Here is a 17752-nt window from a genome sequence, read left to right on the forward strand (position 1 = left end):
AACACTGAAGACAATTGCAAATCTTTCCTAAAGTAGATTCTTGTAAATTTACCAAAAAAGTATGATGCTCATTGAAATTGCAAAGAACCCAAAAGAAACTTCCAGGGATCTATAGGCATCTGTAAGCATGATAAATGCTACAGTTCATTATCCTACCATCATAAAAACTCTAAGTATGACTTTCATGGATGAAAGTCAGGAGAAAGTCCACTCCACTCCAAAAGGTTCATGGCTTCACAGCATAGGTTTGCAAAGGTTTATCTAAAAGAACTACACAGCTTCTGTAGTAGTGGTTTTTAAACAGTGTGACAAATAGGGGGCGCTATCAACCCCTTGAACCCTCAGACCAAACCCTCAGACCACACGTCAGACACCAGGTAAAAGTCCCAAAATTAAATTTATTATTATAATAATGTGCACAAAGCACCCCACCACCACAATCTATACTAATAAAAGGCAAAGCCCTCACTGACTCACTCACTCATCACTAATTCTCCAACTTCCCGTGTAGGTGGAAGGCTGAAATTTGGCAGGCTCATTCCTTACAGCTTACTTACAAAAGTTAGGCAGGTTTCATTTCGAAATTCTACGCGTAATGGTCATAACTGGAACCTTTTTTTTATCCATATACTGTAATGGAGGAGGCGGAGTCACGTATCGCGTCATCACGCCTCCTACGTAATCACGTGAACTGAAAACAAGGAAGAGCCCCAAAGAGCGCTGAAGAAAACATTCATTACACAATTGAGAAGGCACAAGAGAGCGGCTAACGTGAATTGACTGAATGCAGCACGAGTGATCACTTCGATACTGCGGAAACAAAGCACGGTGTAAAACGTAAGTTTAAATTAAGTTTATAGAAATGCTACCACTGCTGTTTGCAATACCATATTCGTGAGATACAAGTTTAATGAGAAACGCTCCCGCTGCCGTTTGCAATACGATATTCGCGAGATACAAGTTTAATGAGAAGACACGAGGTATAAACGAGACTTTGGATGACTTTGTAACAGATTAAAAATTGCTGTAGCGAGAAACTTTTAAGTGCCGGGTCTTAGCTAACATTAAATAAAGCCGTGGACATCGCAACATCACACAAGACAGCGGCTCACGAGAACTGACTGAACGCAGCATGTCGGAAACAAAGCACTGTGTAAACCTAAAGTTTAAATTAAGTTCATAGACCTACAAAAGGTTGCCATTGATTTGAGGCAACATTGCTTTTCTCCTGTACAACTATACGTTGCATTCTCAAGAGTGTGCTTGCACAGCTTGGTCATATTACAACCGGAGTGCTGAACTGACAACGTGGTATACAAACAGAACTATAACAATCGTAATAAACGAACAAAAAAACAGCGGACAACCCGTGGATTAAATAAAAAGGCTGCTTCCGTTGGCGAAGCAACGAAAAAGAAAGACCTTATATGGCGTTCGTTTATAAAACAGCGGAGAGGCTGTGTGAAGGCAGCTTCACAAATAAACAGATCCTTAACAAATTGTTATTGGTATATTTTCCCTCAATTTGAAAAGGTTTTCTTTTCTTCTTAATAAAAATTTAAAAGCAGTACTTCGCGGGGATTTAGATATAGATATATATATATATTTTGCTATGTATATATATGTAGATATGTAAATATGTATATGTATATATCTATATATGTGTCTGTATGTGTATATATATATATATATATATATATATATATATATATATATATATATATATGTATATATGTATGTATGTGTGTATATGTATGTGTATATATATGGTGATATGTGTATATATATATATATATGTATATATATGTGGATGTGTATATGTATATATATATATCTATATATGTATATATATGTATATGTAGATATGTGTATATGTAGATATGTATATATATGTATATATGTATATATATGTTTACATAACCTCTTTAACACACTACTTCTCCGCTGCGAAGCGTGGGTATTTTGCTAGTACTCAATAAATCAATAATACACTAGACAATAAATCCTCCTCTCCTCCCAGCAGATCCGTCACACTCCCACCCAATTCCGGCTCAGTCTGCTGGGGTTTCCCACAGTCCTTTTACATTCCTTGACCCGGAAGTGCTTCTGTCCCTCAGTTCACTTGACTTCCTAGCACTTCCGGGTCAGATCAAAAACAACTTAAAAATATAAGGACACAAAAAATAAAACAATGCATTGAGCAACACAGTACCTACAATAAGCATATGTTAAAGAAAATTCAAGCAAAGATAGATCTGGATGAAAATAATGTAGATCCATAGTATAAAATTAAGCTTTATAGTATTGGAATAAAAACATATCCATAATCATTTTACAAATGGGTCCTGACTTTCAATATTAATAATAAGACAAGAACAACCTCTCAAATACAGCATGTACAGAGGTGGCTATGGAAGTTAATCTGCTGTTCCCAATGTCTCCACTTCAGTTTCTTATTTCTTACATGAATAACAAGGTTCTGAACAAGATTCCACAAGGCCAGTAGTAGTGTTTTATAATCATGATGTTAGGTATGCATGAGTATTCTATACTAGCTACTATTAAAACAAGGAAAAGCAATAAGCCGCCCAGAATACAGTCCCATGAAAAAGAAATTGCACCCAGTTCTATGTTCTTTGCATATTAGGTCATAACATTTAGTCCTCACCAAATCCTAAAACTGAAAAATCCAATTCTGAGGTTAAAAAAAACACTCCTCTTTGCAATACTATTTCAGTTCATTGATGTCTGATGTCTGAAAAAGCATACTTTTTTTATGCTGAGACAAAAGGCATTTCTATTATAATTAAGCTCATCTGATTCTTCACTGCTTACAATAAGTGTTTGCTCATTTTTAAGGAGGACTGTACTGTATACAGTATGTTTATCTTTTTGAACATTTTATAGCCTAGCCCACTATAATACGTGTTGTAGGCCTATATATACAGTATATATATATATTTTTTTGTTACTGCCTAATTTGAAGTCAACACCCTTCATTTGACTTCTCACTTTCAGTGCTTGTCAGCAGTGCACACAAATGCTTAAGTCTTCATTTCTGTCATAGTAAAATGTATTTTAACAAAAGCTAGATATATATTAAAGAAACCTTCCATTTTTTTCAGCATCTAGACTAGCCACATTCATTAATTGCAAAGCACTGAATGCAATAAATGTAATGCCTAATGTGATAATTCAGTATTTTATTTTTAATATATTTGCATACATTTTTAAAAATCCTTTGTAATTCTGGGGTATCGAGTGTGTGTAATAAATATATATAGATAGAGAGTATATATATATTTGTATATAAAATTGAATTTGTATATAAAATTTGTGTGTAATATGTAGGCTATGTATGTGTTATATTTATATAGTTATGTATATATTTTGTAATTTTGTACATATAAACAGTATATGTATGTGCTTTATAGAAATGTTTTGTTTTACAATAAATCCAGTCTAGTGTGATGCACAACTTGTCATGCAAACGGTTAAGTATAGCAGGAAGAGCTCATCTGATTATCAGATTTTCATGGTGAAGGTCATATTATGTTGCACAGAGAAAGATGAGGCATCAGTGTACAATTAGAAAATGCCATGGAATTGTTGCTTAATTTTCAGCCTCGCTGATTTAAGCTGATAAACCGTCAGCATCAAATAAGGATTTGTTTGCACTAAAATCTGTTTACAATAAAATGTTGTGACTTCCCATCTATTATGTAAACTGTTAATAGTAGTAATAACATTTGTAAAATGCACATTTTGTTTTAAATTAACTTTTAATGAGATTTTTAAATTGCATATTTTTTTATTACATGGACAGATACTGTATAGCAAAGAAGAGTCCTGCATTCTGCAATGTAATATGTAGCTTTGTAGTGAAACCGCTAATTCTTGTGTAAACTGCAGAATAGAACATAAAGGGAAAAAAGATCATTTCAGGAATTCTGCTTATTCAGGCAGAAAGAATGATTAATTTAATAACTGCCATAGATGGAAAAGCCATGAGCACTTTGGCTGAAGGCTTGACCCACTTTTTAAATCAGTTGGAAAAACTGGCAAGAGAGAGAGAGAGGCTGCTCAGAAACCTTTAGGATTAATACTGAGACCTTGCATTTTTTTCATTTAGACTTAAAATTTTAAATTATTTTCCTGTTTTTGTAAGAATGAGAAAAATGCCCTTGTGAAATGCTTACATGTTAACAGAAATCCCAGTTTGGATACATATGACCTTATTGCTTAATTAGAATTTTTATATTTTTCTCATTTTTTTCTGTTTCCTCCTTCCACTTCTGTGTACTATGTAAACCACGGTAGAGGTATTTAAGATTCAGCATTTAATTAAAATGATTGATAGGCTAATAAAATCTTGAAAGGCAGCTTGCTCAGTTTTCTTGTTTCTGTTCTTTCCTTTGGAGGTACTTTATAAATAGGTTTTATGCAAATTACAAAGCAGGCAAGTGAATTGTATTTGCTTTTCTGTGGTACGTCAACAGAGGGTGCTGTACACATTTTACATTAATGTATGCAGACATTATTCTTTATTCTTCTTCATTTTTTCTGGAATTGATCAGTATTAGTTTTTCTGCTAACTTCAAATACAGATCATTTTTAAAGAACAAGTAGTACTAGGGTGTTGTACTGCGTTAGTCATTATGAATGTAGTGAGAAGTTAAGCAAAATGACACCTTTTATTGGCTAACCATAAAGATTACAATATGCAAGCTTTCGAGGTAACTCAGGCCCCTTCTTCTTGCCTGAAGAAGGTTCCTAAGTTGCCTCAAAAGCTTACATATTGTAATCTTTTTAGTTAGCCAGTAAAAGGTGTCATTTTGCTTGACTTCTCACTAAAGAACAAGTTAAATATATATTTATGGATAAATCTTTTGTGGACTAGATAAAAAGCTTCAACCATTATTTTTCCTTGGCCCTGGCTGGCTTACTTATCATGCCAAATACCTACCAGTTTGTAACATGGATTAATGTAAACTACTTTTTTCACATTTTAGTAGTCTACATATTCAACCTAACCACACTGAATTGTATTGCCACAATGACAATATTACTGTATGTATGTCATGTATAACAGATAAGCAAAGTTCTTTTAAAGGCTATGTTCACAATATGTCATCATTAAAAAATTAACAAAAAATTACAAATATTTCATTGCTCACTTCCAGTCATCAACAGACAATTTTCATGAAAGACAAGTATGTAAACGTTGTCTGTTTAAAATTCTTAGAAAGATTTATTCACACGCTTATATTATTGTCTTTTAATTAAATTTCTTAATGCATCCAAGTGAAATTTTATGCAGGGCTTTATTGGTTTGTATGGCACTAATTTTCATGAGAACTGACCATTGTGACCTCCATAGCTCATTATTTCCTAGTCACTTCCTGGTTTGAAAATGTTCTTGAGAGTTCAAGGTCTCCAAAGTGCTGCTTTCCACTATAGTTAGTATTCTGCAGCTTCTTTGATGTTCTGTACATACTTTTTTGTTATTAAATTGCTTATAATGTTTTCATGAAATTTACCTTTAACCAGCTTTCACCTGCATCATTCTAAGAGCACCACCATACTTCTCTCCAAACATCTTTTTATAGGTTATCCCTCAGTTAGTGTCTACATAAATAAAAAAACAAAATTCCACGGTCTCAGTCCATAGCTCTTTTTGTGGTGGTTTTGTGTTATTTTTGTATTATCAAGACCTGAACTGCTCACAACAGTCCAGAATTTTTTTTGTAAATGTATTGTATAGCTTAAATGTAACCTTTCCTGATTTGTACTTCATACAGCGTGTTTCATAACTTAATATTTAATTACATTTTTTTAATTGTCTGCGTGTAAAGTCAGACTAAGAATGGTGATAAGACTATTGGGTCTACCAAGATGTTTTATAATGTGTTTTCTAGCTTCATATCTCCTATTAATTTTATATAAATGTTTTAGTTTAGTTTCACTTACCAAGTATCTGCCGTATGAATGTTGTTTAGGACTTTTGTAGGGCCTCTTCTACCATGATGAGAAATGTACATGTGATTTATTTAATGAGCTAAACTGAGAGAAGCACATAAACAATTTAACCAAAACAAATACAAATAAACCTAGGTTCCAAATCCTGATGAGAGATGAGAATTGAAGTCAAATAAAGAGGCAAAGAGGTCAAACTCACAAGAAGCACAATACTTAAAAGTAATCTTTCATTTATTTATTTTAGGAGGTTTGTATCCACTGATTGGGTAGCGAAAGGAACTCTCAGCTAACCTTTTCTAGTGTTGCACTGATTACCTATGGATCACAATTCTAGGAGCCACACCCTAGCAACATGGGAAGTGGCAACAATGATGGCTCTTAAAATAGCAGCTTTAGAAGGACCTATAAAATATCATTCAAAACATAGAAAATATTAAATGAATTCACACAAAACCTAATCACAACATCTTCACTGAAGATTATCTGATAATCCACAACATTTAATGTTATCTGTAAAGTGCTAGGCAGTCAGAAGTACATGTTTTTTTTTTTTTGGTTGGTTTTAATTGGTTACAAATTTTTGACTTACTAGCTATTCTTTTGGCTAATCCCTAATATTGGTTTCCATTTCATGATCAATTTTATTTCAATTTCTTAAGAAATAGCCTGTATCTACCATGGCCACAATATATGCTTAGATCTTTAAAAATGTATAACTGTGAATTGGAGAATGGTCTTATTGAAATCAGACAGCTATAAACTGACCAGGCGGCCATGTGATGAGTGAACCAAGGTCATTATAGTTTTGCCTTTTTATGCTTATTTTACTTCTATATTATTTTGGACCATACTTGAAAACTAAATTTAGTTTTAGTTAGCCATCATATAATGTATTTTTAGTTTTAGTTTAGTTTTTATTTTACAAACATTTCTGTTTTGTTTTTATATAAATTAGTTTCAGTTTTAATTCTATTAATTGTGCTTGTTGTATTTCAGCCAGCATTCCTCCTCTGGCTGGGGTACAAATGCCAGTTTATATCTATTTTGTTCATTGTTTATGTTAACATTGTGGATAATTTAGTTTATGTTTAAACATTTTTGTAATATGTGCCATTTATTTTGTGGGTGGACCTCCAAGAGGTGGGACTACCTGCCCATTACTGTAAAGAGACTGCCATCACTCCCGTAAAGCTGGGATAACCCGTAGTTCCTTGCCATTCATTGTGAATGCGCTCGGTGTGTGGTCAGTTCTGTGCTCTGCTGTTTGACCATTCTTGGATTTCATATTGGGACTTTGCTGTCAGAGCTTATTTTTGTTCAACTGAGCTTTTTTAAAATAAATCCTTTATTTATAAAAAAAATCTTTATTGCCCTTTTTGTTAGACTAACTAGTTTCCTCCCTCTATTGGGCATTTTGAGAAATTACTGGGAGTTTCATGCTTTGGGATTTGAGTTCATGAAAATACCATGGTAAAAGACATATTTATGGAGTTTAGTTTATGTCACAATCAGACAGAACTGTAGAAGTAATGGTTTTGGAAATGTGTTTAATGTTAGTAGAAGCCTATATGCATATCCTGTTAAAAACAAGCATAAACAAAAAACAGACACAGAATGAGAATAATTATTTATTGATCATTTGTGTTAAACAAACTACATCTTTGCATGCAAATTCCAAATCTAAAATTAATTGGAATAAAGAAAACAACAAATGGTGGAAGTAGCTTAACATGAGTGGTGGAAAAACAGCTAAAACTCTATTCGTGTAGAGGTGTTATTACATAGACAAAAATTGACATAAGTAAAAGTATCTGTAAGGGGAATCAACTCAAGTAAAAGTAAAATTTTGTTGCATTAGAAAAACAAAGTTACTCAAATTAATTAATATCCTCAAATATCAGTAATTAGCAGAACACATATAGCAAGAAAACAGATTTTATATAGTTATTATTTATCAAAAGGAATATTAAAAACATACATATGTACACTTAGACACAGAAATGGTGTACTGTTTTGTATATGGCAATTAATTCCAAAAGATTCAATATTTGCATGTTTGTGAAATACAAAAATTTGTAAGAAAATTTAAGCAAGCCACACAGCAACCTTACTGATTTCAAACAGCAAATATTATTGTACACCTCTAGCAATTGCAAAGCATGTTGTAGTCCCATTCACTGGAATAAGATTTAAAATTATAAAAGAAGACCAATATTTTTATTTCCAAAGTACACCGTAATAAATTGAAGAAAGCTGCTATTTTGCTTATTTAGATTTTGTTTAGAAATGTTTTTATGTTCATGAACTTAGTAGAAAACTTTAAATGCACACTGTAAAAAAATTTTGTCCTTTCCAACTTAAAATTTTCTAGTGACCTGTTGCACTCAAAAATTTTAGTTCACCTAATTAAAGTTGTGTAAATTGATTATTTTGATTTGTGTTGACATCCTTACCATGTTGGCTCAAATAACAATAATAAGTTGTGTCAGTTAAATTTTCGGTACTCATCAGATCAGCTTGTTGTTCTAATTACAAACTCTTTGTTGTATTAAATACTGTTGTTTAGTTTAGTTAACTACAAAGCCAGTATTAAAAACCAAGCACAACTGTAAATTTTATGCTCTACAAATAAAAACTAATACAGAATTTATTGAATAATACAGGACAAAAACAAAATACTTTAAATATTTTATTGACATATCACTTTAAATTCTTAACATTTATAACTTTGCAGCTGCAATATTACTGTGCATTTAAGCTACGCAGAAAGAATGCTTTATGTAAGAGCAGTAGAATGGTGATGGAATCCAGATTTAGAGACTTATTTAGAAAACAAATAAATCAAATAAGACAACAGACCATTTAACAGTCAATTCCATTTAACTAAAACAGTGATCAAAGACTTTTTTTTCTCTTGAAAAGCAGGTGCCCAAACTGACAAAATTAACTGGAATTGTCACACAGAAATTTGTATTATATTTGCAGATAGTTTGTTTTTTAGAGATTGCACTCTAGCAGTGTAGTCATTTCCAAGGTACTGGAACACTTTCTGGACCACCACAAATGTGTATTTAAGGTTCTTGCGATAGTTCATGTTAAAAGCATATAGTGAGCAAAACAGGACTTTAAAGGCATTTGTAAAGTTTCCCAGGTTCTCCATAACCACCTCCTCTTCAAGGACAATTACAACATTTACTGCACTGCACAGAAATCTTGAAGGGACGCCATTCCTGACCAACTCTAAAATTCCCATCTTAATGTTCCTTGCAGAATTCTACAAAAGACATGAAATAAAATTAGACACTTCATAAAAATGACCATTGTCATGAGTATCACAAAACTGTAACAAGATATCAAGGTCTGCGTATATTAATGCAAGTCACACCCCCATAAAACATCAAACTGATGCATCACAAAATGAGGAAAGCAAATTACCAGGATGTTTTTGAAATTGAGGCCAGCTCTTGTAGGTAGAAGGGAAGACTCAGAAGAACAGTGTTTCTCCTGTGCGCTGTTAAGTCTGTGGTCTGTGAAAGAAAAGAAAAACAAAACCAACACAAGATAAGGTCAATGAATGGAGGAAAAAGCGATTGCTTAGCTTATGATACACAGATAATACTAAGCTGAAGCTAAAAAGAAAAATCTAGATTACTCTGAAGTTGATAAATTGGTAAAATTACTTTAGATACGTTATCTACCTGTATATCCTGTTTTTCTAGTAGATTCTCCATTTCCTCTTGAGCTCTGTACATCATAAGCAAGCCCACAGTAGAACTGTCCAGTGATGTTAGGAGTAATTTCATGATCAGCGCAGGTTATGCGTAGAAATTCTGCATAAACCTATGTGTAATCAAGACAGCGAGTGAAGACTGAGTTAATAAACTTCAGAAACAAACCAAGGGTGTTTAAGACATTAAAGTGACATGTGAAATTTAATACTTACCTGTTCTTCAACAAAAAGCTCTGGCCATCGTTGTTCAATTGTGTATAACATTGGCTGATCCTGTTGCATGGAAAATTTACAATAGCAGCACTGCATTGACTTTTGTTGAGAATTAAACATCTAAAATAAAAACACGACCAAAACAAAAAGTTATGTATTTAGGAGATTTTCAAACAGTAAATTTACATATAAAGACTCAAACTAAGACATAATGGCGCTTACATTAATCTGATCACTGACAGAGAATGTTATAAACTAAAGTGAAAGTTCACCCTGGGCAGACATACCCAGTGTTAAATTCAAACTGGATAATGCATCCAACTGGAGTACTGCATAGATGTGTTACAATGTGCTGAGAATGTTATACATATCATTAATAACATTAATTGATTAGAAAGTTATTCTTAATAAAGCAAATATAAATATTAATCAACTTCTATACAAAGTAATGTCAGATCTGCTAGCTATATAACAAAGTAAGGTAAACTCTACCAAATGATTATTAATACCCAAACTTTCACTAAAAGAATAACAAAATGCATAATCTTAACTATACTGTTTGTTAGTTGATTGGTTTATTAAATGGAGAGAAAAAATGAAATGGGAAAAGCTTCCAAGGCATGCCTCAGTTGTCACACTGTGCAAGGATAAAAATAATATGTGTAAAGCCAACCATCTACTTTTAAAATTGTAATTACCACAACATAAGTGTTATCAATAGATAGGCAATTGCATTAATGCATATGCGTATGTGTATTATACATGTGTGTATATATATATATATATATATATATATATGTGTGTGTATTTATTACTGTTGTATCATCTATTTACAGTTGTGCTATCTAAAATACATGTTGTTTTCTGTGTCTTTTTGCTTTTTGATGTTGGTGGCTTATGTGTTTTCATGTGCTCTTCAGCTTGAGTTTGCTGGTCATTTGCCTTATGCAGAAGTTGTGTTAAGCCATGTGAAGTGTGTTTTGGTGTAGGAGCTCTGACACTACTTTGACATTCATGACGATACTTCGGGGGAAGATGAAATATTGGGCGCGTACTTAATATGCACTAACTACGTTTTCCATTGCTGTTTTTTTAAAGCACGCTACCTGCCTCGCTTGTTCAAACTGAGGAATCAGAGATGATAGATCTGTATAAGTAGCAGGCGTAGGGTCACCACTTTTCCTCCAAAGTGCCAACAAAGCACGCGTGCAATCGCTAGGATACATAAAATGCTAGTTTCACTGCATTTCACATCTGAACACGCATCCTCCACGGTGACAGAATGAACCTTACAACAGAACTGGCATGTTGTGCATTTACTGCTGAATTTACCGTAGATGCCAAAATAACGCAGGAAACCACTGCTGTGCTAACGCACCTTTACAGTAATCCACCAAAGTCCCGTACCTTACCATAGCGAGTGATTAAAGACCTACACAGTAGTTTCTCAAAAAAGCGGAAGTTTGGACAGGGGCTTGCAAAAAGCCTATGTCGGCTTACTCGAAAATGACAAATGTGGCTGAAAGCAAACAATTGTATTGTAATCATAAAAGTGATGCATTTTTGCTGACCTGCAGAGCTGTGTTAAAAAGAGTAAGCAAATAATATTAACTTTACAGAAAACTAAACTGAAAACTAATTACCTTGCTGACCAAGTTAATGTTCAAAGTATTAATTGTTAAAATAACAGTGAACAAAGTATGGAATTTGCATTACTGAACAAAATTACACATAAGTGTACAACTTCACTTACCTGTTAATGTATGACTGTTCATTTAACGTTGCTTTTGACAGATTAATGCACAGAAATTGCGCAGCTCGTCGTTTGGAAAAATCCATCCATCCATCCATTGTCTCCCGCTTATCCGAGGTCGGGTCGCGGGGGCAGCAGCTTGAGCAGAGATGCCCAGACTTCCCTCTCCCCGGCCACTTCTTCTAGCTCTTCCGGGAGAATCCCAAGGCGTTCCCAGGCCAGTCGAGAGACATAGTCCCTCCAGCGTGTCCTGGGTCTTCCCCGGGGCCTCCTCCCGGTTGGACGTGCCCGGAACACCTCACCAGGGAGGCGTCCAGGAGGCATCCTGATCAGATGCCCGAGCCACCTCATCTGACTCCTCTCGATGCGGAGGAGCAGCGGCTCTACTCTGAGCCCCTCCCGGATGACTGAGCTTCTCACCCTATCTTTAAGGGAAAGCCCAGACACCCTGCGGAGGAAACTCATTTCAGCCGCTTGTATTCGCGATCTCGTTCTTTCGGTCACTACCCATAGTTCATGACCATAGGTGAGGGTAGGAACATAGATCGACTGGTAAATTGAGAGCTTCGCCTTGCGGCTCAGCTCCTTTTTCACCACGACAGACCGATGCAGCGCCCGCATTACTGCGGATGCCGCACCGATCCGCCTGTCGATCTCACGCTCCATTCTTCCCTCACTCGTGAACAAGATCCCGAGATACTTGAACTCCTCCACTTGAAGCAGGATCTCGCTACCAACCCTGAGAGGGCACTCCACCCTTTTCCGGCTGAGGACCATGGTCTCGGATTTGGAGGTGCTGATTCTCATTCCAGCCGCTTCACACTCGGCTGCGAACCGATCCAGAGAGAGCTGAAGATCACGGCCTGATGAAGCAAACAGGACAACATCATCTGCAAAAAGCAGTGACCCAATCCTGAGCCCACCAAACCGGACCCCCTCAACGCCCTGGCTGCGCCTAGAAATTCTGTCCATAAAAGTTATGAACAGAATCGGTGACAAAGGGCAGCCCTGGCGGAGTCCAACTCTCACTGGAAACGGGTTCGACTTACTGCCGGCAATGCGGACCAAGCTCTGGCACCGATCGTACAGGGACCGAACAGCCCTTATCAGGGGGGCCGGTACCCCATACTCTCGGAGTAGCCCGCACAGGAATCCCCGAGGGACACGGTCGAATGCCTTTTCCAAGTCCACAAAACACATGTAGACTGGTTGGGCAAACTCCCATGCACCCTCCAGGACCCTGCTAAGGGTATAGAGCTGGTCCACTGTTCCGCGACCAGGACGAAAACCACACTGTTCCTCCTGAATCCGAGGTTCGACTATCCGACGGACCCTCCTCTCCAGGACCCCTGAATAAACTTTTCCAGGGAGGCTGAGGAGTGTGATCCCTCTGTAGTTCTTAAAGAGGGGGACCACCACCCCAGTCTGCCAATCCAGAGGCACTGTCCCTGATGTCCATGCGATGTTGCAGAGGCGTGTCAACCAAGACAGTCCTACAACATCCAGAGCCTTGAGGAACTCCGGGCGTATCTCATCCACCCCCGGGGCCCTGCCACCAAGGAGTTTTTTGACCACCTCGGTGACCTCAGTCCCAGAGATGGGGGAGCCCACCTCTGAGTCCCCAGGCTCTGCTTCCTCATTGGAAGGCATGTTAATGGGATTGAGGAGGTCTTCGAAGTACTCCCCCCACCAACCCACAACGTCCCGAGTCGAGGTCAGCAGCGCACCATCCCCACCATATACAGTGTTGACACTGCACTGCTTCCCCTTCCTGAGACGCCGGATGGTGGACCAGAATCTCCTCGAAGCCGTCCGAAAGTCGTTCTCCATGGCCTCCCCAAACTCCTCCCACGCCCGAGTTTTTGCCTCAGCAACCACCAAAACCGCATTCCGCTTGGCCTGCCGGTACCTATCAGCTGCCTCCAGGGTCCCACAGGACAAAAGGGTCCTGTAGGACTCCTTCTTCAGCTTGACGGCATCCTTCACCACCGGTGTCCACCAACGGGTTCGGGGATTGCCGCCACGACAGGGCTCACCACCTATGGGAGGGGCCAAGGAGGTCGGGTGCAGTGTGAGTTGGGTGGTGGCCGAAGGCGGGGACCTTGGCGGTCCGATCCTCGGCTACAGAAGCTGGCTCTTGGGACGTGGAATGTCACCTCTCTGAAGGGGAAGGAGCCTGAGCTAGTGTGCGAAGTTGAGAGGTTCCGGCTAGATATAGTCGGACTCACCTCGACGCACAGCTTGGACTCTGGAACCAATCTCCTTGAGAGGGGCTGGACTCTGTACCACTCTGGAGTTGCCCCCGGTGAGAGGCGCCGAGCGGGTGTGGGTATACTTATTGCCCCCCGACTTGGAGCCTGTACATTGGGGTTTACCCCGGTGGACGAGAGGGTAGCCTCCCTTCGCCTTCGGGTGGGGGGACGGGTCCTAACTGTTGTTTGTGCATATGCACCGAACAGCAGTTCGGAGTACCCACCCTTTTTGGAGTCCCTGGAGGGGGTGCTAGAGGGCATACCTTCTGGGGACTCCCTCATTCTGCTGGGAGACTTCAATGCTCACGTGGGCAATGACAGTGAGACCTGGAAGGGCGTGATTGGGAGGAATGGCCCCCCCGATCTGAACCCGAGCGGTGTTTTGTTATTGGACTTCTGTGCTCGTCACGGATTGTCCATAACGAACACCATGTTCAAGCATAGGGGTGTTCATATGTGCACTTGGCACCAGGACACCCTAGGCCTGAGTTCGATGATCGACTTTGTGGTCGTGTCGTCTGACTTGCGGCCACATGTCTTGGACACTCGGGTGAAGAGAGGGGCGGAGCTGTCAACTGATCACCACCTGGTGGTGAGTTGGCTTCGATGGTGGGGGAGGATGCCGGTCAGGCGTGGTAGGCCCAAACGTGTTGTGAGGGTCTGCTGGGAACGTCTGGCAGAGCCCCCTGTCAGAAGTAGCTTCAACTCCCACCTCCGGCAGAACTTCGACCATGTCCCGAGGGAGGTGGGGGACATCGAGTCCGAATGGGCCATGTTCCGTGCCTCTATTGTTGAGGCGGCTGACCGGAGCTGTGGCCGTAAGGTGGTCGGTGGAAAAATCCAGAATGTTTGAATTTACTCCTCAATTTGCGCATGCTCAGTAGATGAAAAGTACCAGGATTTTGCTCGGCCAACATGTATTTTTTTGTCAAACCTGAAAAGCTGACTAAGTACAGAAACATTATTTCACTTAATAAAATATTTTAAGTTGAATGGCAATTATTGCATATTCATCTATTCAACACATTTTTCTGTTTTAGGACAACATTTTTTAACTCAGTTGTTGCACCAACATTTTTTTCTTCATAACCACAAATTTTCCTTTCTTGGATTTTTTACAGTGCATAACTGTAATTGTTCATTTTTCAATTAAATATTAAAAATGGTTTGATTAAATGCCAGAATCCAAAACATAAAACAAAACAGAGGGGTCCGGTGTTGTCTATTTGTTTGCAGCTTTCTGATGGATTTCAACATGAGAATATTTATTTTCTAACCAAAATCTAAATAAACACCACAGCAGTTGTGGTTTCTTTCATTATTCTGGGCCTTCCATAAACTCCAAAGTGCCACATACTCTCCATCTCCTGAATGAGATTAAAATTTATGAAAACAAATCAACATAATTATTCCACTTCACATCCACTACAGTAATTACAATTTAAAATCGACAATATGGCAGAGGTATTATTTAGATTGTTATAAAAACTTGTAAGCAACACTGATCTCAGCCTATTACACTAATAGTGGACATTACCGAGGCAACCTGTATATTTCAAATGTAAAAACAATGATATCCTTTTTACTATGGAGCAGATTTTGCACCAACTGGATGTTATTTATTATATTGAAGTGGAGACGCATCTAGCATCACTGTCTATTTCTACTGAGCAGTTTCAACAATTAGATAGTGAAGATTCAAATGTTGAGCCTGAGAACATCCTTCTTCTCAATCTGGTTTCTAGCAGCTACTATTCTGAGTCTTCACTCAATGTAATAGATTATCCATTACAAAGAATGCCATTCACTTGCTGAAACAATGTCGATAACCAGATTGCCAAGAGCCCATAAACATCACATTTCTTAGGCCTAATTGATCTACTCATATAAGTATCCTTCGTTTGATTTCCACACCTTAGGATATACTGTATGTCTATTTAGAGTTTGAATGTTGTCTCTGTGTTTCTTGTTTTTTTTTCTAGGGGAGAAGTTTGATTATCCTTGCTCATCCCAAAGACATGAGTGTTAAGTTAATTAAAAGCTCTTTGACCTATGCATTGGTGTGTCCTGTGACAAACTGGCCTGCCTTCTCCGGGGTTCATACCTTCTTTGGATAAGGTGGCTTGAAAATGGAGTAACAGAAGGCTGGTTATATCCGAAGGATAAAGTTTTTCATAATTAGACATCTTAAGTTTTTCTTGTATATTGCAGAGTCTCGGACCACAACCAACAACCTCAATTGCATATTGTATGTACAGTATATACTTTATATAACAATATTTACAGTAAATACACAATATAATATGTCTAGACATTCTGAAGAGAACAATGGTAATGCTTTTCTAATATCCTTTAGTGCAGGAAAGGCTATAACCATTATGATTTTGTCTCATTTGACCAGAAGACCAGATTATACCAGCTTGATCAACATTATAAGCTACAGACCATCACTGTTATAATTTAGAGGTTTTGGAGTACCTAATCGTTGCTTTGTGCTTATATCTTATTTTGGACATTTTCATATAGCCATTTATTTATTTTGAGTGTTTTTTTTATGGTGGTAGCCACATCTTTCTTGAAGTTGCACTGCGTGATGTAATTTCATTGGCAGTATATAAATTGCTGGTGTACTAGTTCTAGTGTCTGAGATTTTAGTAGTTGTATCTATAGCTGCTTGTAGAGTACGAAAGGGAACACTTATAAATGTTTTTCTGTCCTTATACTAGCCAAGATAATTCAAGAACACTCTTCATTGACACTGAAGCACATAGACTGACTTGTATCTGAATGTGTTTTCTTGTTTTCTGTCTATTTCAAATAAACAATCATAAAAATCACATTCTATCTTTTATTGCTGACACTTTAAATAAATGAATACAGCTACCTCTTCTGTCACAGGTGAAATTTCCTATGGCAAAATTTATATTCAGCCTCCAAGTGACAATTGTAGGTAAACACAGTGAAAGAGGAGGAAATTACAAATACAATTGAAGACCCATTACATGTTCTCCTTTTGTAGCAAATTTTGGAAATCACTGCCCTTCCATTTTAATGGGGTTGTAGTTTAACTATAGAAGAACAATAAAAACAAATTAGCGAGGAAAGACAATTTACTCTAGAAACAAAAGTTAGCCAGTAAATCAGTGCCTGACACACTAATGAGCATCTAGTATACAAATAAAGCTGAAATATTAAGTAAAACAAAAAATGAAATACATAATAATTTTTTACTGCGATGAATGGAGGTAATTTCAAAGATCAATATGTATTTTACTGTGATATCTATACAGTATGTATTTATTTAAAAATGTTATAAAGATTTACAAGTGGTCATTTTAGTCCTGTACCCTTCTCATTTAAAAAGTAGACCCTTAGGGTATCACAGTACTTTTTACAAACTTTTTTTGCAACTAGACTGGTTTTAGTTTGGAAATCACCTACTGCTTTAAATTTTTCTGAGGTCTTGGAAGAAATAGCACTTTGCGCTTATTTTGAAAAAATGATTGATTATAATTAAAAATGATTCCGCCTCTTAGCCATTAAAAGACTTAGTTGTATTGGTATAAAGTATATATTAAATAAAGGATGTTACTTTTATTCTCTGCTCAAATTATTGATTGTAATTAAAAATGACTCCTTCTCTTAGCCATGAAAAGGCTTACTTGAATTGGTATCAAGTATATATTAAATAAAGGATGTTACTTTAATTCACTGCTCAAATTATTGATTGTAATTAAAAATGACTCCTTCTCTTAGCCATGAAAAGGCTTACTTGTATTGGTATAAAGATAAAGTATATATTAAATAAAGGATGTTACTTTAATT

General features: G+C 37.1%; 2 protein-coding genes across 18 annotated transcripts in view; one reads left to right on the forward strand and one right to left on the reverse strand.

The window, feature by feature from the left end:
• The window catches only part of LOC114656134 (poly(rC)-binding protein 3), a 366542-nt gene that overhangs the window by 286193 nt on the left and 62597 nt on the right, over window positions 1-17752 (forward strand). The window lies entirely within an intron of this gene.
• LOC114656136 (uncharacterized) lies at window positions 8696-11760 on the reverse strand. Its single transcript, XM_028807559.2, has 5 exons — window positions 11676-11760; window positions 9923-10042; window positions 9678-9819; window positions 9415-9506; window positions 8696-9253 (listed from the first exon to the last, which is right to left on the reverse strand). The coding sequence occupies exons 2-5, from the start codon at window positions 10040-10042 to the stop codon at window positions 8936-8938; spliced, it is 672 nt and encodes a 223-aa protein (XP_028663392.1). The 5' UTR covers window positions 11676-11760; the 3' UTR covers window positions 8696-8935.

This window comes from Erpetoichthys calabaricus, chromosome 8 (assembly GCF_900747795.2).
Source record: "Erpetoichthys calabaricus chromosome 8, fErpCal1.3, whole genome shotgun sequence".
Taxonomy (NCBI): Eukaryota; Metazoa; Chordata; class Cladistia; order Polypteriformes; family Polypteridae; genus Erpetoichthys; species Erpetoichthys calabaricus.

Excerpts from the sequence above, each read along its gene's own strand:
- LOC114656136 (XM_028807559.2), bottom strand. The coding sequence starts at position 10,042 with ATGTTTAATTCTCAACAAAAGTCAATGCAGTGCTGCTATTGTAAATTT. Across the intron at positions 9,507-9,677 it reads TAGAAAAACAGGATATACAG|ACCACAGACTTAACAGCGCA; the intron begins GTAGATAACGTA and ends TTTCTTTCACAG. Across the intron at positions 9,254-9,414 it reads TCAATTTCAAAAACATCCTG|AATTCTGCAAGGAACATTAA; the intron begins GTAATTTGCTTT and ends TGTCTTTTGTAG.